The sequence below is a fragment of the Tiliqua scincoides genome, chromosome 3 (assembly GCF_035046505.1).
Source record: "Tiliqua scincoides isolate rTilSci1 chromosome 3, rTilSci1.hap2, whole genome shotgun sequence".
NCBI classification, from domain to species: domain Eukaryota; kingdom Metazoa; phylum Chordata; class Lepidosauria; order Squamata; family Scincidae; genus Tiliqua; species Tiliqua scincoides.
In genome coordinates, this window is record NC_089823.1 from 225,100,779 (window position 1) to 225,126,502 (window position 25,724).

General features: G+C 43.3%; 2 protein-coding genes across 3 annotated transcripts in view; one reads left to right on the forward strand and one right to left on the reverse strand.

The window, feature by feature from the left end:
- Positions 1–25,724, reverse strand: part of PHC3 (polyhomeotic homolog 3) — a 65,500-nt gene that overhangs the window by 12,136 nt on the left and 27,640 nt on the right. The window contains exons 7-11 of one of the 2 annotated variants that reach the window (XM_066620933.1): positions 18,447–18,687; positions 16,427–17,280; positions 14,397–14,547; positions 11,600–11,853; positions 9,162–9,291 (exon numbers count right to left, since the gene is read on the reverse strand). In XM_066620933.1, coding sequence (XP_066477030.1) covers positions 9,162–9,291; positions 11,600–11,853; positions 14,397–14,547; positions 16,427–17,280; positions 18,447–18,687 — 1,630 coding nt within the window. Of the gene's footprint in view, positions 1–9,161; positions 9,322–11,599; positions 11,854–14,396; positions 14,548–16,426; positions 17,281–18,446; positions 18,688–25,724 lie in introns of both variants that reach the window. The other variant, XM_066620932.1, reaches the window with a different exon arrangement.
- On the forward strand, positions 22,630–24,690 carry LOC136645683 (A-kinase anchor protein 4-like). The gene has a single exon (XM_066622043.1). The coding sequence runs from the start codon at positions 22,630–22,632 to the stop codon at positions 24,688–24,690; it is 2,061 nt and encodes a 686-aa protein (XP_066478140.1).

Consider the following 25,724-nt stretch of genomic DNA (forward strand, 5'->3'; position numbering starts at 1 on the left):
GGATCTTGGTATGTTCCGTCAGCTTCTTGTTGGACCAGACTCTCTTTGTGAGTCTGGAAAACATGGTAGCTGCTTTACCGATGCATTTGTTTAGCTCAGTATCGAGAGAGTGTCGGAGGTTGTTGAGCCAAGGTACACAAAGTCATGGACAACCTACTCCTGGGTAATTGTGGGTAAGAATGCAGCCTAGGATTGTTAAACATTTTCCTGCTTGATGATGTCATTTCTAGTCAGGATATCACTTCTGGTGGATCCTGACAGATTCTCATTCTAAAAAAGTGGGTCCTGGTGTTAAAAGTTTGAGGACCACTGCTCTCAACTGCATGCAGAGCACACATTCTTATCGCTGAGCTACGGTCCTTCCCCTACTACTCACAGAAAGGAGCAAATAGCTGGAGCAAAATTGTTGGAGAAAAGGGGCAAAAGCTGGGTACTAAAACACAGTCACACACCCCAACCTTATGAAATTCAGAGATCTCATAAGACACTTTCAAGCCTATCTTCACAACACTTCTAAGTGCTGAAAGAACGGCAGATAGCTGATGATATACGTTTTTCTTCACTAGATCAGACCAAGAATACCCCTAATATAACATTCTCTCTCAGTCTAACCTATGTAACAGGTAGTCAAGAAGCTAAAAGAGAGTTATCAGCATAACTCCGTGAGGCATCTGGTGGGCCACTGTGAGATACAGGAAGCTGGTCTAGATGGGCATTTGGCCTGATCCAGTGGGGCTCTTTTTAACTAACAAAAAACAACTGAACCACCATGTCAATAAGTTCTACATATACTCGGCAGTATATATACTATATACTATCCAAGTGAAAGGTCTCTTTTTAATTTTGCCTGGTGGTGAGCTGAAAATGAAAATAAATAAAATTCAAGATTTGTTCAATGAAATAATGTGGTCCTATTCCACAGTGGCTCACAATGTAAAAAAGACAAAGAAGAAACTCCAGCAAACAGTCAGAGAAGATTCTGTGGTGCAGTGAGTAGGGACAGTTACTCTTCCCTTGCTAAATATAAGATGACCACCACTTTAAAACTGTGCCTCTTTGCTTAGCAGGGCTTACAGAGAAGGCCATAATGCTGAATGCCCTTCAGGGAGAAAAAGCAGGCTATAAATTTGTAAACAAACAGTGTCTACTATAGGAACCCTGAAACAACATACAATTATTTAAAAGATTGCTTCCCATTGTCCCAGGATAAGTGAACTTTGCACTGAACATTCATATTTGGAAAGCAGTTTTGGGTATTCAATAGCTTGCAGATTCTTAAACATCTAATTGTCAAACAAAACAGATCAGTTCAAATATCTGATGGTTTTTGCAAAATATCAAAGAGGTGGCATAGCATTATCCTTTTTATGGTGTGGAACCTGATCACAGATCTGGAAACTTATATTTCCCCTATAAGCATTAAGATGTAGCAAAATTCTGGTGATATATTTTTTAAGGATGAAAAGATCTAAACTGTGAGCATAGCTGGTTTACACAGCAGGGTTTGGGAGGTTTCGGTAAAGAAGATCACTTTGGCCAAATCCTAACCAACTTTCCAGCACTGGCATAGCTGTGTCAATCCTGCAGCTGGGTGGCAATCACGGAGGCCTCCTCAAAGTAAGGGAATGTTTGTTCCCTTAGAGTTGCATTGCCTTTATATTGGTGCTGCAAAGTGGGTTAGGATTGTGCCCTTCAAGGTATAAGGAAAGGTGTTTTTAGTTGTTGCGATACCCTTGATTTGTAAGCCGCCTTGGGCATTTGCTTTGGCTTAGGAAAGGCAGAGTATAAATTTCTTAAAATAAAATAAATAGAAGGAAATAATTATTTATAGAAACTTTATACTTGGATAGGGAAAGAATGACAGAGAAAGGTCATGCTTGGTATCTAGCTGGACAGGGAGTTCTGGGAAGGAAGAGAGAGAAGAAAGGATAGCCTGAGATTAGCAATCTGCACACCAAAGAGATCTTTACTGAACGGTGAAGCCCTCATCCCAGCTGGCTAGCTGACTGCTAGATGCAGGATGCTTGTACTGTGTTGTTGTTCTTGCACCTTTCTTTACAAGAGTGCACCTTAGTTTGATACTTAGATTTGGAATCCCCCTTGTCCATGCTTTGCATCTCATCTGGAATTCCGGTCAGGAACAAACAGCAGCACAACAATACTCACTGTTGAGCGTTGTTACAATACACCATTGTCAAAATGGTGAAAAGAGGGAAGATGTTCCTATGAATCAACATGGTTTCCGTTAGACCCTATCGAACTGAATGGAATCTGGCTTTGTAGCACAGAGATCACAATTATTTTATGCAAGAGAAAGCCAGCGCGTGCAACCAGTGCAGATGTGCATCCCTGTCCAGGGCTATTTGCATGCAACAAAAATACAACAAGGGTTGGCTGTTTCTTTACAACTTCAGCACTCTCATGTAAGACTGCTTTGATGGACAACTATTGGGAAACTCAACAGAGTTTGAAACCTCAAGAAAACGGCCCACTGGAGGAAAAGCAGAGTAGAATTTTACATTTCAGAACATATTTACAGGTTGAGACTAATTATTCGCATGGGTTCCATTCCAAGCACTCATGTGGATAAAAAAAAAAACTGCACTATAGCAAATCAATTTAAAAAACAAAGTTTCTTTGCTCCAGTGATTCAAAAACAGCCTTGCTGACCTTTTGACTCTAAGATAAGAATCATTAAGAAGACAATCCATCAGCACTTCACTCAGCCCCTCCTTTCACCAATGCAAAATGATCAGTGCTGGGGAAAGGGAGGGGTCCAAAGGAAAGAGAAGGATTGATGGATTGTTAGCCTGCAGCCCTCCCTCCCTCACATTAAGGAGGCTGTTGTTAAAGGACTGTTCAGTTTTTAAAACTGATTTTAAAGGGATGCATTTTTCCCCTTCTCCAGGGATCAGCACATTCTTTCTCATTTGCAGGGGGCCATTCGTGTTGAGTCAAATCCATGTATAAAAAATCCATTTATAAATAGGCTGGACCTGTTTTTCTTTAAGTGAGGCCTCAATCCTCACTTAAATCCCCACTTAAATCCCTCACTTAAATCCCTCACTTAAATCCCCGAGTTAATGCACAAAGTAGCATTAACTTTAACATTAACTAGCATTAACTAGTAGCATAGTGAGGCCTCAATCCTCACTTAAATCCCCACTTAAATCCCTCACTTAATCCCCGAGTTAATGCACAAAGTAGTATAAAACAAGTATATTCAGTAATTAACATTCTGTGTAATAAAGCCACCCTGAATGCTTCAAGCTAGTAGAGTGTATATCTTCAATAATTCATTCTTATGCAAAGATACGATTTAAAAGAAGTGGTAAGAAACATAGGGAATTATATATGATGGGCAACAAAGTAAGACCAATAGATCTTACAACATATTTGAGTTGTTGGAGCTAAGTGTTGATATAAATTTTTTAAATTAATGATTTAGATCAAGGTTATCATTCTAAAAGAGCAATTACAAAAAAGAAGCAATTGTCCGCACTTTGTAAATAGGTACGGTAGAGTATGTGAAATTTTTGCCAAGTAATCAAGCTCCAATTATCGCTCCGCCTGATCTCCGGGTCAATCAGAAGGCAGAGCCTTTCAACTCTGAACAGTTTCCTTTCTCAAGGGCAGACAGGCGCCAAGTTTCTCAAGCAGCAGGCAGGCACCAGGCAGGCAGGGCAGAGATCCCTTCTAGGGCAACTGGTAAATTCCAGCCAAAGTTAACCTTTTAATCTCCTTCCTTCTGCTGCAACCTGGTTCTGGTTCTGCTTGGCAAATGCTTGCAAAGCAGGTCTGTTTTTTGAAATACCAGGATGGGACCCTCCTTCCCAGGCTACAGTTCAGTGTACCATGACTTCAGAATAACACCCATGGAAAGCAGTGGGTCCACTTCTGAGTAAAAAGGGCTGCAAATATATCCAGCTGCATCTCTTTGCTGTGAATTGAATTGCACACTCCCAGTTATGTGTTATATGCTGTATGTAGAGCTTCTGGCTTAACACACCAGACACCTTAAAGGTGGATTTGATTCATGGTTCAACCTTTTTCACTGGCATATCCCTTGGCAGCCCATTTCCATAAATTGTACCCTTCCTATTAGCAAAATGTTTGTAATTAGTAAGACAAGCCCTCATCTCCTCTATATGAAAGCCCAGACTTCATGTATCTATCACAGTGTTTTCTCTTTTTATCTGTTTGGAGAACAGAAGACTCTGCCTTTGCACTGTTTTGCACCAGAAGTGTGCTGAGAAATTCTGGGTGATGGATCACTTTCCATATTATGTTTCAGCTTTTTTACTGTGCTGGTTTTCAATCTCTGGTTCATAGATGAATTGATGACCAAAAACTAGCTATTGGTGGGGCTTTCATAGCCAGCTGGCTACCTCCCTTCTAGGCCGTGCATTCTGGAGCATGGCCTACCTTTTTCTGCCATTATTCCATTCTTTTTCTATTATTATTATTATTATTATTAACAACAGTATTTATATACTTTACCCTGGGGGCTGGGGGCTAAGAATAGGCCCTCAGTTTGGCTGTACTTGTCGTAAGAGGCGACTAAACAGCCACCGGGTAGATGGGACTCGTCAGCCTAGGAAGGCAGCTCATCTAAGAGAAGGAAACTCTGACCTCAAACCTCCACTGCCTTGTGGCTACATCCAGTTCTGGAAAAGGCTTCAGGAGTCAACCTCGAGGCAAAATCAGGAGCCGGAGTCCCTTAGGCAGTTCATGGCTGAACACAGTCACGTTCTGGCAACTCCTGCGACGCCGCTGGAACCAACCGTATTGGCTTCTGCCTTTCCATTGGACCATTCCAGCGACGTGGAGAGGGGGGATTTGCTGCATGGGTAACAGCCTATCCTCCATACCTTCTTTACCCAGGCTTCGCGCACTGGAGAGGACACTCCAACTTCGCCATACGGCGTCGGCACAACACGGGAAGCAGCAGTTTACCGGTTATAAGTCTTTGCTCGATTGGCGTAGAGCATGACGCCAGGGGCTGCTTCCGACGGTGGGAGAGATCATTGCATCTCATTGGGCAGCTACCGCCCGCCTTAAGCTGGGCAGTCCCCAGCCAGTAAGGTGTTGCCTCGCCACGGTCCGTTAACCTCATGGGGTGCGTGGGGTTTAGGGTGAAAACCGACAAGCGGATCGACAACTCTGCACCATGCAACAGAAAACAGAAAACTACTGCCCTAAAGCTGGGCACCTGGAACGTTAGGACACTGACACCTGGCTTCTCTGATGACCTGCAAGAAATAGACACACAAAACAGCTGTCATCGACATGGAGCTGAGCAGACTGCAGATGGACATCGTCGCCCTTCAAGAGACTAGGCTGCCAGATTCCGGATCTGTCAAGGAGAGAAATTTCTCATTTTTCTGGCAGGGAAAACCACCAAACGAAACCAGGGAACATGGCGTTGGCTTTGCAGTCAGAAATACCCTGCTGAAATCCATCATCCCACCTACTGTGGGAAGTGAAAGAATTTTGTCCCTGCAGCTCCAGTCATCAGCAGGACCTATCACTCTCATCAGTGCTTATGCACCGACTCTGTCGTCTCCAGCAGAAGCCAAAGACAAATTCTATGATGACCTGGCCACCACTGTCAAGAAAATCCCTGTAAAAGAGCCATTGTTCATCCTCGGCGATTTCAATGCTAGAGTTGGTGCTGATAACAGTTCATGGCCCACTTGCTTAGGTCAGTTTGGCACTGGGAGGATGAACGAAAATGGCCAACGCCTGCTAGAGTTTTGCTGTCATCACGGTCTCTGTGTCAGCAACACGTTCTTCAACACAAAGCCCCAACATAGAGTCTCTTGGAGACATCCAAGATCAAAGCACTGGCACCAGCTCGACCTGATCCTCACCAGACGCTCCAGCCTTCCCAGCATCAAGATCACACGCAGTTATCATGGTGCTGCCTGCGACACTGACCACTCCCTGGTGTGCAGCAGAGTGAAACTGCAAACAAAGCGACTGTATCACACGAAAAAGGAAGGAAGACCTCGCATTGATACCAGCAAGACCCGGGATCAGAGAAAAGTGGAGGAATTTGCACAAGCACTTGAGGAATCTCTTCCAGGCCCGGCTGACGCAAACGCATCCAACAGATGGGAACATTTCAAGAATACCGTTTACAACACCGCCTTGTCCATATTCGGCAAGACGACCAACAAGGCGGCAGACTGGTTTGAAGCCCACTCTGAGGAGTTGACACCAGTCATTGAGGAAAAGAGGAGAGCTCAAGCAGCATACAAGGCCTGTCCCAGTGAGCGCAACCTGCAGGTCCTCCGAACTGCTCGCAGCAAAGTCCAACAGACTGCCAGGAGATGTGCTAACGACTACTGGCTCCAGCTCTGTTCCGAGATACAGATAGCAGCTGACACGGGCAACATCAAGGGGATGTATGATGGTATCAAGCAGGCCCTAGGTCCAACACAGAAGAAAATTGCCCCTCTGAAGTCTGCCACAGGCGAGGTCATCCAGGATCGGGCGCAGCAGATGGAACGCTGGGTGCAGCACTACTCTGAGCTATATTCCAGAGAAAATGTAGTCACCGAAGAAGCACTGAACAACATTGAGTGCCTGCCTGTGCTGGAAGAGCTTGACAGTGAACCAACCCTAGAAGAACTTCACGTGGCCCTGGACTCCCTTGCCTTTGGCAAGGCACCTGGAAAAGACAGCATCCCTGCTGAAGTCCTAAAATCTGCAAAGAGATCATTGTCACTGAGCTGCATGAAATCCTCTGTCTCTGCTGGAGAGAAGGTGGAGTACCTCAAGACATGAGGGATGCAAACATCATCACGCTGTACAAGAACAAAGGTGACAGGGGTGACTGCAACAACTACCGCGGCATCTCTCTCCTTAGCGTTGTAGGAAAGCTGTTTGCCCGAGTTGTACTAAAGAGGCTCCAGGTACTTGCAGAGAGCGTCTATCCAGAATCGCAGTGTGGATTCCGAGCCAACAGGTCCACCACTGATATGGTATTCTCCCTTAGACAACTGCAGGAGAAATGCAAGGAACAACGACAGCCACTCTTTATAGCCTTCATAGATCTCACAAAGGCTTTCGACCTGGTCAGCAGAGACGGCCTCTTCAAGATTCTCCCCAAGATTGGATGTCCACCCAGGCTCCTCAGCATCATCAGATCTTTCCACAAGGACATGAAGGGCACTGTTGTCTTCGATGGCTCCACATCAGACCCTTTTGACATCCGAAGCGGAGTGAAGCAGGGCTGTGTTCTTGCACCAACCTTGTTTGGGATTTTCTTTGCTGTCCTGCTGAAGCAGGCCTTTGGAACTGCAACAGAAGGCATCTATCTCCGGACTAGATCAGACGGAAAGCTCTTCAACCTCTCCAGACTGAGAGCAAAATCCAAAGTCCAGCTGAAATGTCTGCGTGACTTCCTCTTTGCCGACGATGCAGCTGTCACTACCCACTCTGCCAAAGATCTCCAGCAGCTCATGGATCGTTTTAGCAAGGCCTGCCAAGATTTTGGACTGACAATCAGCCTGAAGAAAACACAGGTCATGGTTCAGGATGTGGACTCACCTCCCTGCATTACAATCTCTGAGCATGAACTGGAGGTTGTCCATGACTTTGTGTACCTTGGCTCAACGATCTCCGACACTCATTCTCTCGATACCGAGCTAAACAAGCGCATCGGTAAAGCAGCTACCACGTTTTCCAGACTCAAAAAGAGAGTCTGGTCCAACAAGAAGCTGACGGAACATACCAAGATCCAGGTCTACAGAGCTTGCGTCCTGAGTACACTTCTGTACTGCAGCGAGTCATGGACTCTTCGCTCACAACAGGAGAGGAAACTGAGCGCTTTCCACATGCGCTGCCTCCGACGCATCCTCGGCATCCCCTGGCAGGACAAAGTTCCAAACAACACAGTCCTGGAACGTGCTGGAATCCCTAGCATGTATTCACTGCTGAAACAGAGACGCCTGCGTTGGCTTGGTCATGTCGTGAGAATGGATGATGGCCGGATCCCAAAGGATCTCCTCTATGGAGAACTCGTGCAAGGAAAGCGCCCTACAGGTAGACCACAGCTGCGATACAAGGACATCTGCAAGAGGGATCTGAAGGCCTTAGGGATGGACCTCAACAAGTGGGAAACCCTGGCCTCTGAGCGGCCCGCTTGGAGGCAGGCTGTGCAGCATGGCCTTTCCCAGTTTGAAGAGACACTTTGCCAACAGTCTGAGGCTAAGAGGCAAAGAAGGAAGGCCCATAGCCAGGGAGACAGACCAGGGACAGACTGCACTTGCTCCCGGTGTGGAAGGGATTGTCACTCCCGGATTGGCCTTTTCAGCCACACTAGACGCTGTGCCAGAACCACCTTTCAGAGCGCGATACCATAGTCTTTCGAGACTGAAGGTTGCCAATACAAATCCTAACCAATTTTCCAGCATTGAAATAAGGGTAATGCAACTCTGAGGTAAGGGACAAACACTGCCCTACCCTGAGGAGGCCTCCATGACTGCCCCCCAACTGCAGGATGCAGCACATGCCCCACTGGCACAGCTATGCCAGTGCTGGAAAGTTCGTTAGGGTTTCGTCCTGATTTATCCACTGTTCATCAATGGAAATTATTAGGGTGGTTCACAACAAATAATAAAACAATGGGTTGTATCGTAAGGTGCTTTCTCTACTCATGGAAGAAGCTCCATTTGTGCATGGAGGGGAAAGGGAAATTTTTGACAATCTCCCCATTCCCTCTGCTATCCCCTGAATATCTATTTCTGAAGGTCCCCCTAATGGAAGAGAATAGAAGATGCTCTTAGGATGCAATCAGTATAATAACTAAAAAGTAAAAACAAATAGTAAACACAAGTTTAAAAACAGCAAAGCAAAAGGAGCAATAAAATACCATTAAAATCTCATCAGGCTCAGGAAAATAGAAAGGTCTTCACTTAGTGCCAAAACAATCTGAACATAAGTGCCTGGTGAGTTCTCTAGGGGAGAGTGAGTTCCACAGAGTGTGGCACGACTGAGAAGACACTTCCTGCTGTTGCTCCCCACCTCATTTGGAAAGGTAGGAGCAACCACAGAAGGGCCTCTTGTGGGGAGTAACAATTCACATACAAAGCTCCCAGGACAAAAAAAGGAAGTAGTTTCTGAGGTATATATAATAAATATAAGGCACAAACCTTCAGCAATTATGTCGTCCACCTCTGTGTCTGAGGAGTTGTCTGCATGTTTTGAATTGTCCTGTAGCTCTGGCTCAACACACATAACACCCATCACCTGGTCCTCCACCAAGAGTCTCTTTTTTGCAGGCTGTTCAACCAGAAGAGATGAACAACTTACCTGTTACAACAATAGCAAGAGAAAACAGTGATACAAGAAAATGGCACATGCCTTGCAGACTGCAAGAGTTGGTGTTCATTAATCTATTCACCAAGTGCATACAGAAACACAGGGCAGATATAAGCGTCAATTTCAAGAAAGGCAGCAGTTTGAGCCTTTTGGAGCCCACATATCATATCTGGCATAAGGAAGAAAAAGAGTAAGATGAGATGAGGATGGTGGAATGAGAAAAGGAGGGGCAAAAACGTTTGAAAGCTTCTTTGCTGGTTTCAGGCCTTGGGCAGCTTTTAATTTTTACAGGGAGACTATTTTGCCTCATACAAAGCGTTTGATCTTAACCGAATGGGATGAAGGTCTGGCTGTCCACAAAGGGGTGGAGGAGAAGAGAAGAACCAAGGGGAAAAACATCAGGAGCTATCAGGCAAGATATATGTTTAAAAAATACCCCAGACACTTCAAACTATTGCTCTTTAACCAAAGCTATTCTTGTACTCCTTTGCAGCTTATTTTGTTTTCCATCCTTCATGTAAGCACTTACAGGAAAGAAAACAAACAATGGGAGTCAGTTTGTCTCTTATAAAAAATGACGACATATACAGGGTATCTCAAAAAAACAAAACTACAAACATTTTAATTAATCTAATTCATGCATACTTCATTGTAGAAAATCTGCAACACTTGCACATTTAAGGGTTTGAAGAAATTGAATTGAAGAAATGGGTGAAACTATCCCAGTCCACACACTGGAGAATGTCTGCAGATCCCAGGCAGCCCAGTCCTGAGTTGCCTGGCACCCAGGGCTGCAATGGTTCAGAAAATGACTGCCGCTGCATCCTGAGCACAACCTGGGCAGTGCCAGTGGCTCCTTGGAAGAAGGGGACTTTTGTCCTCTTTCTTCAGCAAGGGTCTCCCCGACGCACCCCCTCCTCGCTCTCCCTCTGCCTCCCCTGCCCTAGAATGCCTCCTCCCTGCCTCTCCGCCACCCGGCAGTCCGTGCGACCACAGAGTGACGGAGCAGCGATGGTCCACCGGCACTAGCCCAGCACTGGCGCTAGACCGGCGCTGAAGGCCACAGACATGCCTTATGGCACATTTGCAACAGTGAGCACCGGGCAGTAAGCCAGCATGCACAGTATAGGATCTGACCCTTAGTCAACAATAGCAGGAGAGTATAGATGCCAATGGGGATCTTTCTGAGTACCTGGCCTGCGGTCTATTGGTCTGTCTGTCTAACTGGGTTAAGAAACTGCTTTTGTGTACACTATATGCAGTAAATATGTGAATTATAGTATATGTGTGAACTACAGCATAATAAATTTGACACTATAAAATTGTGTACATTTTCTTGAGAAGCCCTGTATATTTGATAAAGAGCAGTGCCTTGAAACTGGCTGGAAATATTTCAAGAATGTACCTATTTTCTACAGCACCTTTGAATGTCTTCTCCTTGCTATTTTTCCTCTCTCAAGTTTTAAGGATGGCTTGGACATAGCTGGTAGCTGTTAGCCAACTTTACCCAACAGTGTGGTATTTTTTTTAAAATGCCTAATCTGATTTTTTCCCCTTGCTACTGATCTCTCTGTCGCAAGCACAGATATAATCATTAATTTATTTTTTTGTCAAAAAAAAGAAATTTTTATTACATTTTAAAATGAGATATAAATTTTTATATCAACTACAACTGCAGTTCTAAGCATGTTTACTCAGAAGTCCCCCTGAATTCAACTCCCCAATAAGTGTTTAGAGCTGTAGCCTTATTTAGATGAGTCAAAACATAGAATGAATTTTAACTCTGATCAAAAAAAAGAATGAAAGAAACACAAGTGTCAAGGGATTACTTGTCTCCCCTGCCCAATGACCCAGACTAGTTTAGAGACAATATGGGGCCAATTTTGGACCATGCATATTTTTGCAGAACCATAATCTCTGACCTCATGGCTATTGTATGCTTCCTAAAACTGATTCACCCAATGTTGGCAATTCAGTCCAATAAATAGAACTGGCTGCCATTAACACCTGCAGTCTCCAAGCTCTTTACTTATCTAAACCATTCATAATACACTTAAGAAAGTGCTTCCTCTCCTGTGCCCATCATCACAATCCCTGTGGTAATTTGTTTGATGGATAGCAGTTACTGATAACAAGCTCGGTTTGTTGTAAAGTTATTCAGAGTAAAGAACTTTAGTTAAGCTATAACTCCAAACAACCGCAACATATTGGTTTTCTAAACAAAATTATTACACCAAAAAAATTGCTCATTGTGACATTTTACACTTACAGGAAAAGGCTCTAAACCCTCTTGGATCACAAAGCCCTCAATAACATGAGTCAGGATTTGTGGTTTAACGATAGCTTGTGGAGGTTTGTTTTCTATGCTAAGGTTCCTATTAGGCACTGATGCACTGTTACTTCTTGTTGTGACAGCCGGAAGCAAGAGAGGTGGTAGTGGAACAGACGCATGTGAAGGGTCTGATGGTGATTTAATTACAGAAGCGCTGACTGATGAGGCCACTGAAGGATGTCCCTCTTGTTCTGGAAGAAAAGTAATGTATTTTTTTTAAAAATAATATACTCAAAATGTCTTCATAGTTATAGAAAACATAACTTGCATTCATGGCCATGTACTGCAGAATTTTCTTCCTACTATGCATGTCATCGACCGACAGATTGCCAAGCTAATTTGGGCTTGATCCAGTAACCTCCTCTTACATGGTGAAAAGCCCTGCAGTTATCACATATGCATAGCAAAGAAAAAATGGCATAAAATAATCTTAATTTGCATAATATGATTAGGGCACAATCCTAACCAACTTTCCAGTACTGACATAGCTATGCCAGTGGGGCATGTGCTGCATCCTGCAGTTGGGGGGGCAGTCATGGAGGCCTCCTCAAGGTAAGGCAATGTTTATTCCTTTACCTTGGAGTTGCATTGACCTTATATCAATGCTGGAAAGTGGGTTAGGAAAATTATTGGGGCCCTACCTACATAATTTTGAATTAGTGCAGAAATGTGGCTTCACTAGCACAGAGCTGGTTGACGGGAGCGATACAGCATGTACTATCATCCCTCTGATTTCTTACCTAAAGCAATTTTTCTATCCTATTAAATATTTCAATTTGTAAACCATTCATCTTTTCCCTATTTATTTTAACAAAAAAAAGATACATTGCATGCTTAAAAACCCTAATACATTGCATCCTTATACCCTGCTACCTGGGCCAACAGGTACTTCCTCAAGTGGTGCTCTTCCTATAATTTGCAGGGAAATAGTACCTGAATCTCTTTACTCCAGCACAGTGTTTTTCCTAGTGACTGCTGCTGGTGTTGTTCTACATCTTTTTAGACTGTCTGCCTTTTGGGGATAGAGACTCATTTCGTTATTTGATTTTCTCTGTAAACCGCTTTGTGAACTTGTCTGTTGAAAAGCGGTATAGAAATATTCTTAAAAATTGACAATAACTACAACAATTTGTGTATACAACTTCCACTCAGAAACAAGCTGCTTTGGACAAAGAACTCATTTGATTCCTATACAACTTATATGGTGGTCCAGCTTTGAAACCTATTGATATTCTTGTCTTTTGTTAAGCAGTATTGACAGAGGTTCACAGAAGCTATCATGAAATGTGAAGCTGTCTTTGTGAAGTTTTGCTTTTAAAAATGTGAATTTATTAAATCATAGCTAGTTAAGAAACGCCTGTGTTCAGATAAATGAATTAACTGTAATACAGGTTATCAAATCAAATGAACCTGTGGCCTAAGATAGGAATTAGAATGCAACGTAACATGCAGGGCTGAAAATGCAATAAGAACTGTGTTACACCTATAACCATGACGTACTGTAAAACTGTTGGGTACTAACAGATGGTTTGCCATTCTTGGGGCTTTGGGAGCTCTAGAGGAGCCTGCAACTCAGCAGAGCTGAAAATTACTAGTACTGTACTTGCCTCTGACCAAGCAGCACCGAACAAAATGCTGAATCCTACATCTAACCTACCCTAACTAACTCCTCCAGCTCTTAAACCCAGTATATCCTCATCATCAATGCTGCCTGCTTTGGGGCCTTCCTCCTTTCTCAAAATCATGCTAGCCATCATTTATTGCAATCTTTAATTTGTCCTCTGCACTTCTCATTAGCCCTGGGTTCTGCTGGGCCACTCTTGCTCCTCACCCAATTCCCTCCACCTCCCTTCCCCCGTACAGGAATTACTAGACTTCTCTGTCCTCTTGTTCCACTGATACTGGGATGGTTTGCCAGTTAGGCAACTCTCCCTCATGCCTGTCTACCATGCCAGGACCTCCAATCACTCCAGTGTTCTGAGCTACAGAAGATATGTCTGGAAAATGAATGGTCCTGTTGCTTGCCTTGGAGTACAACCTTGGGTTGCCTGCTACCAAGTACATCAAATGAGACTAGTTGGCTTGATGACTTGATCTTCCCAATTTCCTTCAACCATGAACATGTGCCCCCTCATGAGTTTGCAATAGTTATGGCTGAAGTAACTTATCTTATGGAAGAGATTTCTGATATACTTCCTTTCTTGCTGTAGTTTAATCCTAAATGCAGGGGTGTCCAAACTTTTGGACAGGAGGGCAACATCATCTCTCTGACACAGTGTCGGAGGCCGGAAAAAAAAGAATTAATCTACATTAAAAATTTAAATAAATCTGCCGCTGCTGCTTCACAGATGTGAAATAGCAAGCAATGGAGGGAGCCCTTGGCCTGCAGCTCACAAGAGGTAGAACAGTTGCCCTCATGCTGAGAGAAGACGTGTTGGGCCAGTGTAGGCTCCAGCAAGTCTCTGGAAGGCCAGAGGCTCACTGGAGACCAATGGGGTCATCGAAGGCCACAAATGGCCCCTAAGCTGGGGTTTGGGCACTCCTGCTACAAAGCAACAAGATGGATGCGCAAAACTGCTTCAGTTCTTCACCAAGAAAATTTAAATATTCAGGATCTTGGGTGAGACTCCCTTTATCTGGTTGCACAATCATCAGGACTTAGTACTGCACTAAGAAAGAAGCACAGCACCAAAAACCGACCTAAATAACTATGCACATCTGCTTTCCTCCTTACCTGAAAAAGGTTCCTCATAGGTAAGCTCGTCTCTGTTTTGCAAAGTTATAGCTGGTGGTGACAAGGTTGGTGGAGTGGGGGTCCTAGCCATACGGTCACATTCTGATTCCTCTGGCATCTCTTCCTCACACATGTCATCTGCATGGTAAATCTGCATTGAACAAATCAGAACTTTTAAGTACACTGAGAATAAAATTGACCATTTAATACACACACACACACATATATATGCACCAATATATTATACAGTCACACAACATATAACATAGTAGTAGTCACTCATGCACTAGGATTCTCCAGACTCACTTCTCTAATGTTTCTACATCGTGATGACCTTGAAAGGCACCCTAAAACTTCAACTGGTCCAAAATGCTGCCCCAGACCAGGGATGGCCCAAGCCTCCAGCACAGCTGGGGCAGTGGGTTTTCTCTCCACCTCCTCCCTTTTGATGGGGTGTGTGTGCATGCACTAGGATTCATGTGACACCATTTCTTCCTGATTGCTTCTGAGAATCTGGAGAGCAATTGAAAAGGGGATGCTGTAATGGTGGCTGCAGTTTCTTACTAGTCAATTGCAGGTTGAGTAACAATACCTAGAGCAGCAGGCTCTGAGGAAGTGATTGGAAAGGGCTGGATGAGCTCTGCTGAGACTAGGTAAGTAGCTGAGTGAGTAGGGGAGGCAATGGGGTCCAGGTGCATGTAGGGCATCTCCCCAGCTCACTGCCAAAGGGAGGTGTTTTACTTTGCCTCATGAGTAGCCTGGATTGAACCAATAGAGATGCCAGAGGACTCAGGCACGTGCCTGGGGTCCAGGAGGTCCAAAGGATGATTCAAAAATCTAAGAATGGTCTTGATTTTCTTAACTCCATGTGAAACCCACACATGAAATTAAGATGTAGAGTCATAGCAACTCACAAGGGCCCTTTGTCCCTGGCCAAACAACTTGCTCCCGGAGATCCTGTGCATGGAGGGCACCTGGGGGCCAGACAGGTCAGTGGCACCTCTGCCTCTTCTCCAATGTCCAGAGGGTGGGAGGAGAATGAACTGCCCCAACCAGCCACAGACACTGACAGTTCGGGGTGTGTGTAGATGGAAAGTTTGGAATTCACACAGAGAAGGGAAGGGAGGAAGTTGCTCAGTGGGGAGAAGAGAGTGGGGAAAGCCATGATGCGTCACATAACCCTCGTATATTCTAATCCTGATCTGAGCTGGTTGATCTGCTTTGGTTACATTTCTAAGGTTTTCAACTCTAATGTCCTAATTGGCTTGAGACTTGGGTGCTTTAAGGAACACCTTCTCTCATGTTCCTCTTCCCACATGCTCTCCATTCAACATCTGAGATTCTGCTGCATTCCCCAACAAAGACAAGGCAGTGGAGTGCAATGTGAAACAAGATCTTTTTAGTCATGGCATCAACTTTCTGGAATTCCATATGGCCCCACAGTTACACTTTTTCAGCACTGGATAAAAAGAGCCTTTTTAGACCTCATTTTTAAAGTTAATGGTCATTAGCCATAATAGTAATATTAATAATATTATTACTTCTTAAATAGTAGTAAGTCAATTAATGGTTGACTGATTGTTGCTTGCTGTTGCAGTGTACCATTTGTGTCCTTTTTATGGACACAAATTTTTTTATTTTGAATTTTATTTATATCTGAGAAAGGCTACTGCTACTGTTTTATTATTTCAACATTCCACAATTGTTTACAACGTTCAAAAAAAAATCATTGGCTACTTTGATTTGCTTATAAGGAAAGTGAGATAGAAATACTTTAACATCCTGCTACTCAAACAGTGAAAAACATGGTTCTTGTTATTGTGACTTCACAGCATAGACTTCATTGCTGACGATTTTAGGTATAACTTCAGTCACAATTCTACTGACAATCTGTGGTACAACACAATTGCTTTCTCTAAGAGAAACTTTGCCTTAAAAATAACGTTGATTTAAAAAAAAAAAAACACTCCCAAAATTTTCAACATTTCACCTAGCTTTAAAAAGAGAAAGTAAGTTAACTGGAGACTCACCATGGGGGTCTCAACAGATACTGCTGGTTGAACTTGAAGGTTTACTGCAACTGTTTGGGGTGGTGGAAGAGTCTGAAATGGTAGCTGGACCAAAGCTTCAGCTGCAGGAAGCTCTTCCTCGGAAACCAAAGTATTGTGCACCAAAACCTGACCCTGGGACAAAATTTCAGGCTGCACTTGTAAAGACTGGACAGGAGGAAGGGGGAGTGATTGATTGTGGTTTGGAGATGCTGACAACTGTGGAGAAGCTGCCACTGGGATTGGTGTGGGCTGCAAAGTTGGATACTGTTGTTGAGAGGTTGGGGATGTTATCTGTTGGCCTGAGGACATCATCACAGACTGATCTGTTGTCCCAACGTGCACTACTTGAGAAGGTGAGAGCTGAGGTGGAAGATTAATTGGTGCTTCTGTAGGACTATCACCAACGTGCACCGCGTCATGTTCAGACTGAAGTGCTGACGATGCTAATGAATGTGGTTGCGAATGAGTAAGACTTTGGGGATGAATAATTATTGTAGGTGACTGGCTGGGTGAAGTAGGTGGGGGAGGAGATACCACCACTGATTGCTGTGAAGACTGGGATGGAGTTGGAGATAGTGGAGGAGGATGAAGGTGAACAGGTGTACCATGCTGTGATGGGGTACTGCTGGGCGTTGGAGGAAGAGTATGGCCTTGAAGTGGGGCACAGTGTTGTGATGGAGATGTTTCTTGATTGGGAGGAAGCTGGAGTGTGATTGGTTGAACCTGCTGTTGCTGAAAGATGAGCTGATGGTGGGAAATTTTTGGAGGAGGTGAATGAAGGGGGGAGTGCTGGTGCTTTAATAGAGGATGAGACTGAAGTGGAGAATAGGACGCTGCAAAGAGAAAAAGGAAAAACAAAAATCATTTAGTATTTATTTCCTTATGACCATTCAGATTTCACAGGGAAAAAATGGACATTTTCATATAGGTAGAACTATGTCTGCCCAGTGTTGGAACAAACAAACAGAGGAATCCATTATCTTTACAAACATCGTCCAGTACCTGTAAGGTGATGCCCTGAGTCTGAGAAACCCTGAGAGAAATATACCTATGAATAGTGAGATGAAAACCTCACTACGTGAATGCAGTCTTTAAAAATGCTACATTTGCTCTATCCAGGGAAATGTACATTTTGCTTTAATAAAAGCAGAACATTGTTTACACTACATGAAGTAAATATTTGCATGTATCTCTGGTTTAGCATACTTTTTTTGTTCTGTTAGTAACAGAGAGGGGAAAGGAGCTAAACCACTGTGTCAAACATAAGGCCTGGGGGCCAAATGTGGCTCGCGGAAGCTTTTTATCCAACCCTCGGGCTTTCAGCTGCTGAGCAGTGCTGAGGTGTCACTGCTGAAAGGATGGTCCGGATGATAACTGGGCTCTCCCACATCCTGAAATATGATCAATTTATGTATTTTCTATCATTTGCAATAAATGAGTTCCTGTGAGAAAAAAGTGTTATTTCTGGTTATCACCTGTTTAATGACACCACTTCCTGACAAATGACATCACTTCCGGCCCTCAGCAGGTGTCATGAATGCTATTTGGCCTGCTGTATGAAATGAGTTTGACACCCTTGAGCTACACAGAGACCTCAGAGTGCCTTGCTCAACCACTGAAAATTCAGGCCATTGTGCCAACACTGCGCCCTACAACAGGTGCTGAGCAAAGTCATTCCAGCCTATCTTCATGGCAGAAAGTGCGGAAACTTTTTAAAAACCAACTTTACGTGCCTAAAGGATTGGGTCATAAATAATGTATTTTATCCTTAAGATTCAAGAATAGCGAATATAGGTTTTTCTTTTTTAATCCTGTATTGGATAGTAGTATGTTCTTTTGGTACTTTGCATTGATTTTTAACATTTGAGATTTTGTGACACATTCCAAGCAGTGCTGCATGTGTCCAGTTGCAAAGAATGTACATGCAATACTGACTGCAAAGCAAAGAATGCCTTGTATTTAAAACAAATCCTTTTAAACAGTGAACTCTCCATCCTACCTGGAGCTATGAGCTGATGAATACTTGATGTACGTGGAACAGATGGACTTCGAGGTTCTGCAGTTGGACTGTCTCCTTTTCGTTTGCTTTCTAAAGGATCTGACTGGCTGGCTTTGGTGCTGGTTATAGGTTTATTAGGACAGACAGCTAGTGTCTGGGCTTGACTGCTGCTTTTCGGAGAGCCGTTCTGTGGACTAGACAGTACACCCAACTTCTGGCTGCGCAATGTCAAATTTTGGACCTGAAGAATAAAATATAAGAAAATCCAAACTGGTTTAATATTAATCAAAGGACCATAATCAACAGATGGCAGAAGTCTAATTTCAGGATTCAACTTTGCAAAATCTACTATTAGTATTTTGCAGATACACAGTACCAACACTAAGTCAGATGTTGAACAGAATACAGAGGTGAACATGGCCCCAGTCAAAGAGAGATCTTACATTAGACTGATGATAGGAACTGAAAGAAAAGAAAACACTTAAGCAATTAAATGAGTGATGATCTTCAAAATCTTTACAAGACTTATCCCTAAGAACACTGTAACTGCCACCAAAACAGTACTGAGAACATATGCTTTGCCTCCTGGAAGCTGATGACAGGGAATTTCTAGGAGGCAAATGCATATGTTCTCATATGTACTGTTTTGGTGGCAGTTACACTTACAGCAGAATGTTGGGGCCCTCTGCTGGCAAAAAAAACAGAAGCAAGAGACTGTGGAAGGATTATAGAGCCAAGGAAGAAACATTAGATGGACTGGTTAAAATGGGACACAGTAAATGTCCTTTAAAAATGTCAGAGGGATAATAAAAGTGATGCAAAAGAACATGAGAGCACACCTAAAAACAGCCTTGTATCTGACCAATAGCCCGTTTAAACAGAATGCACAGGATTGCAGGCTTATGTATCCATTGAGATTAACAAAAAATATCAGAAAGGTCAATAGCTATCAATGTATATTTTTCCAATAAAACAAATTAGACGGAGAAATTCTTTACATACAGAGATGGGGAACTAAATCAAAGGAAGTTTAACATGTGCTCAAAATCATATAGGAATTTTGATAGTAGATTTGCTTGTTCTTGAATGAATGAACATGTGATTAAGTATCAAGGGAGATCTAGGCTTCCTTGAAGCTTTGTTTCAAGGCAGACTTGCATGCATGCTTTGGGTCTTTTTTCTTTGCATACTGCTCTCCACTGAGGAAAGATATATGTTCCTAACAGGTTTACCACACATGCTGTACCAACAAACAACATGATTCTGTATAACATGTCAGTGACAAGCAAGTCCCTTGCCTGCTTTACATTTGCACAGTACATGGAAGAGTGATGGAAGATCTGGTATCTCACTTTGCATATACAATTCTTGTGCACTAGGGACCACAACTTGAAAAATAAAGTAAAAAAAAGTGAATGTGTGAAGTTACTTTGAGGCAAACTTCAAAATAAACCTTGGTCTTCAAAGTTAATGTCTGAACCATAAGACATCTAGCACCACTGAATATAATAAACTGTGCTAGCTATGAATTTTCTGAGCCTATAATCTTGTTCCTAAGAGATCACCTCCTTCCTTAAACCCAGTTACATTCTAATACAATCTGAGAGTATAAGGCAAGATGGCTGGAACATATGGTAAGGCACTCAATGACTACATCCCAACTGGAATATCCTTCTCCCTGGAGACTTGCCAAAGTCCAAATATTTCTTCAAAAACACTGTAATATCTTATTTGGGTAGCTGCTGTATATCGAAGCTAATGTATGTGTACCATGTGCATGGTTGTGGGCATGTGTGTTTGCAACTAATATAAGGTTGGGGCAAAGAGGCTATGTCATGCTATAATTTTAGTTGCTGTAACTGACTTTCAATGTAACATATTAATTACATACAGTGTTTTGTACAGCATACAAGTATAAATTTATATTTATACCATTATAAGACATAACTCAGTGGATGGGCTCATGGTTTGCATTCAGAAGGTCTCAGCTTCAATTCCTGGCATTTCCAGATAGGGCTGGGAAAGATCCTTGCCTGAAACCTCTTCAGCTGCTTCTAGTCAGTGCAGTTTGACCAGTTCAGCATAAGATAGACTTATATGTTCATATTTATTTTTTTAACTCATCGTTGCTCTAAGACCTTGCCATGGGGCACAGAACAAACTGTAAACAAAATATACATAAAAAGGGAGATATAATTTCCCCTTAATAAATAGGTTAATTAAGGGGTGGTTATCATATACTCAGCAGGGACAGAGCAAGTGTTTCTATTCACTTCAACATAGTTTCTTTTCCAATCAGTTGTGATCCTGGCTCCTGTGCCACCCAGATCCAGGACTGCAAAATGCCGCCCCTTCCTCCCATGAGGCCTAGAGGCCTAAAAATGGACATGTGGAAAACTGAAAGTTATGTTTTTAGGTCTTTCGGAAGCCTTCTAAAAGCTTCTTAAAAAGTCTTCTAAAAGACTTTTAGACTTTTAGAAAGTCTTTTAAAAGCTGAAGAAAAACAAAATACAAACAAACAAAAAACAGGTGATGCGGAGGGGAGGTGGAAGTTGTGGCACCCCGCCCGCCCCGCTGGGTGCGCCTCAGCACATCTGTCCCCCTGACGCTCCCAGGTAAGCCAGTGTTTCCAATGGCTGTTTGCTGGTGTCTCTTCTGCGTCCTTTTAAGATTGCAAGCTTCTTGCAAAAGAAAACTTTTTCATTTATTTTGCTATGTGAATTGCTTTACATAAGAACATAAGAACAGCCCCAGTGGATCAGGCCATAGGCCCATCTAGTCCAGCTTCCTGTATCTCACAGCAGCCCACCAAATGTCCCAGGGAGCACACCTGATAACAAGAGACCTGCATCCTTGTGCCCTCCCTTGCATCTGGCATTCTGATATAGCCCATTTCTAAAATCAGGAGGTTGCACACACACATCATGGCTTGTAACCTGTAATGGATTTTTCCTCCAGAAACTTGTCCAATCCCCTTTTAAAGGTGTCTAGGCCAGATGCCATCACCGCATCCTGTGGCAAGGAGTTCCACAGACCAACCACACACTGAGTAAATATATATTTTCTTTTGTCTGTTCTAACTTCCCAACACTCAATTTTAGTGGATGTCCCCTGGTTCTGGTGTTGTGTGAGAGGGTAAAGAGCATCTCTCTATCCACTCTGTCCATCCCCTGCATAATTTTGTATGTCTCAATCATGTCCCCCCTCAGGCGCCTCTTTACTAGGCCCAAGCCTTTCCTCATAAGGAAGGTGCCCCAGCCCAGTAATCATCTTAGTCGCTCTCTTTTGCACCTTTTCCATTTCCACTATGTCTTTTGTGAACTCTTTTGTCTTTGAAAATGATATACAGTATAAACATCAGCTTGTTCTTTCAAACCATTTTCCTTTTTTTAATTTTACACAAAATAGTATCTGCAGAAGTACTTAAAGTTAATCAGTTTCAAGCCAGTCTCATTTTTAAGAGATAATATATTTAGGTATTTAAAACCTATAGGGCAATATGGACAATAAGAAGAGCAACAGAAATAAAACTAAAAACAAAGAGAATACAAAGACAGCTGAGAGTATGAAGAATAAAGAAATCAATAAGGAGAGACCGGGACAAGCAAGTTAAAAGAAAGGGGGCGTTTACTGAGGTGGGAAGATTTCTTCTTTGTGAGGTCACTTCAAGTCTTGATGTCAAAGGCCCTACACAAGAAGGGCTCATCCTTAGTACCCTAGATCTGATGAACAGTCACATGGCATATTGAGTTGTATGCAAATGCAATAAATTCATATTTTTAGCAAAATAAAGTTTATACTGGATAGGTGGTGTTGTCTGCTTCCTTGACTGTGTTCTGAAAAAGGAATTCCTTTACAAACCAAAACATACTCCCATATTTTCAACTACTCAAAAAGACTATTTTAATGTTTTAGAAATACATTTCAGTAAAGATTAAGAGATGAGAAATGCAGAGTAAACTCAAACATGAGACAAGGCATCACTGATTGGTGGGTAATACTCATGCTTTATGATGTCACTGCCGTCATAGAAACCATGGGTACACACAAATGAAAATGCCACAAGTCAGTACAAGAGCATGGAAAGCTGAGAGAGGAGGCAACATCTTGAGTGAGCAAGGTCAGCAAAATTTTTAACAACATTCCAGGGTCTGGGGTTCATTTCTGGTTCGGCCCGAATAGTATGGCTCAAGAGATTGACTGGTTAAACAGTCAATCAGGTCTCTGCAAAGTAGACCTTTATAGTTCCCAGGGGCAGTCAGATCAAGATCGCAAAGTAATTTGTTTTGTTGATGTTTCCAGCCTTAAAGTGAATGATAAAGACCAAAGAACCAAGAGAAGTCACAGCGGTGCTACTGATCCTTCCCTTGACTTACGTAATCTTGAAGAAAAAGAAGTAATTGTAATAAAGGACAACCAGCACGACAATCACACCAATACTGAAGGAGCAGTCTGTCTTTTCAAGCAAGGTTCCTCTGAAGAAGTCAACGTTGTGACCTGGCTTAATAGCGACCTTCAGAAATACGCAGTTGGATTCCAGCATGCACTAACCCCCTCAGGCCCTCGTAGATCTGGTTACGATTCGCCTGCACACGCCAAGATGTCCCAAGGTAGTGACACGTCTTTCAGAGGCTCTGGCCAAAGAGGAGATGATCTTTCCTATTATGTTAACAAGCTCTGTTCCTTGGTAGTTCAGATGGCACATAAAGAAATGAAGGATAAATTTGACAGTGGACGGTGTATTCGCCAGTCAATTCGTGGGTCTGGAAGCAGTCTTCCAGATGAATACAAGTCCAAGTCACATGATGACCCCAGAAAAACTTCTCTCTTTTATGGAGAGATGAATCAATCTAACCAGAATGGATACAGACCAGGAGGATCAGACAGACAAATGTGCCAAAGAAAACCATCAGAACAGGACGATGGTAATGTAAGCAAAGGACTGATGGTGTACGCAAACCAGGTTGCTTCTGATATGATGTTCTCATTCATGAAGACCATGAAAGTGCAAAAGGGAAAGCATCCTCCACCAGCTTGTGTGGTTTTAAAGAAAGTACTCCTCAAACACACCAGAGATGTCATATCTGACTTAATTGATTCCACCATGAAAAATCTACATAATGTCACTGGAGTGCTCATGACAGACTCTGACTTTGTTAACACAGTCAAGAAGAATCTTTTCAATGCAGGAACCCAGAAATCAACTGAGATTCTGGAAGCAATGGTGAAACGCTTATTTAAAGCACTGGCTGGGGATGATAAAAAATCTCAAAGTCTGGCATTTACAGCATTGAAAGCAGGTGCTCGTACCGACTCCAGATCTCAAGGGCTGCAGTTTGCATCACTTAAAAGTGAAATGCATGGCCATGGGAGAGACAAAGGAAATGGACAAATGAGAGCTCTTCCATCTGGAAGCAGAGGTGCAGACAAACACTGTTCAATGGATGTATACGCCAAAGACCTTATTATAACAGCATTAATGTTAATTCAGCAACACCTCTTAGAAAAAAGCAAGGAACAAGGACACCGTGAGACAACCACATCATTTGGCTATGTTCATGGTCATGGTAGTTCTGGTAACTATGACAGAGCTGGCGGTTCCAAATACAGTTCAAAAGGCAGGCACGATGCTCACCTTGAGTCACAGAAATGTGATATATCTAGTATCCTGTTGTCAATCATCCAGAAAGTCCTGAGGGAAGCTGGTATCTGTGATGACAGTGTCTCTGACAGGGGCTATAAGCAGCCTACCTTTACTGAAAGCAGACCACACAAGGCAATATCCAAATCACACGGAGGGGCCGACATGTACGACAACATGGAACAGCTAAACAAACAATTTATTGAGGAATTGATGGAATCTGTAATGAAGCTGGCAATGCTGATGGCTAGAGGCAGTGACCCTGATGGAAGACATGGTGGACACCATCTAGGTGGCTCAGGCTCTGAGGTGATTGTGAACAACCAAAATTGCAACAACAATGTACAGAGCAGAGAACTTCAAGCTGTGCTCCAGTGGTTGGTTGCTTCGCAATTCAATGTGCCAAACCTAACATTCATGAATGAACAAGATGGGGAATTGGCCAAGCTTCCCCGGCTGGCTGATTATGCAGCCAAGAAGGGATACAGTGTAGGAGACATTGTTCAAGAGGTAATGAGGTACTATGAGAAACAGCAGGTGGAGGCCATGTCAGGACAGGCACCCCGGTGTGGATTAGTCGATTGGCTGCTTGCTAAACTGTAAGAACCAGCTCTTCCCTCTCACGTTACTTTGTGCCCAGTGTAGGCACCCAAACCATTCTTTACGGGTGCTACAGATACCACCACCACAGCCCCATTGCAAGCAACAATGACCTGAATCGAACTGGTCGATAAAATGGGTAGCTGGGCAAGCTCATCAATAAAAAAAGAATAAAAAAAGTGAGGGGGAGACAGGCTGTTTTATTGATCACTTCAAATAAGCTTTACAAAAACTAGGTCCTAATTAGCTACACCATCATAAATAATCCAAGGAACCCAGAATAATGCACAAATCAAAAATCAAAATTACTAGGCGAGATCACAGACAGATTTTGAGCACCCACGTTGTGTGCATGAGAACTAATGAGCAAAGAGAGATAAGGAACAAGCAAAGAGAGATAAGGAACAAGAAGCAATGGATTGATTCCACCAATAATGTTTTCAAAGCAGCCCACATCTTCAGGCACAGCACTTGGGAAAGCATTGCTTGCTACAACATTCCAGCTGGCTGCATTTCAGGTTGGCAGCCCAATCCTATGGGGTACTAGTGCCAGTGCTGTAGCCACAGCAATGGGTGTTGAAAATGTGTACCACAAGGCATGTTTGTACCTCCCTGTTAGTAAATGGTGCTGGTGGAGAGGAGGTAAACGCCAAGCGGTGTGGGGAGGGTGGTGTGAGGGTGTGGGGAAGGTGTTTCTGGGTGTGGGGAGGGCAGGAGAGGGAAGACCAGGCCTGGGAAGGGGTTGGGACTGACGAAGGCCTCCAGGAGAGGACTGGGACCAGAAGAGGCCATCAGGACTGGGAGGGGGTTGGGACCGGGCTCAGAAACCCAACACAAGGCTTCTCAATTCTGTGCCAGTGAGCTAGCTGGTGCAGACTTAAGAAGCCCCACTGAGCAGGCTGGGGCTTTACTCGAGGTAAGGGGATGAATATCTCCTTCCTCTGAGGAGACCTCCAGCCTGCTCAGATCCAGCACAGGATCAAGTGGTTGGTGCTTGGAGCTGCTGCTACTGTGCTGGATAGGACTGGGCATCAATC

What these genes read in the sequence shown, in the direction of transcription:
- LOC136645683 (XM_066622043.1), top strand. Translation starts at nt 22,630, where the DNA reads ATGGCTCAAGAGATTGACTGGTTAAACAGTCAATCAGGTCTCTGCAAA.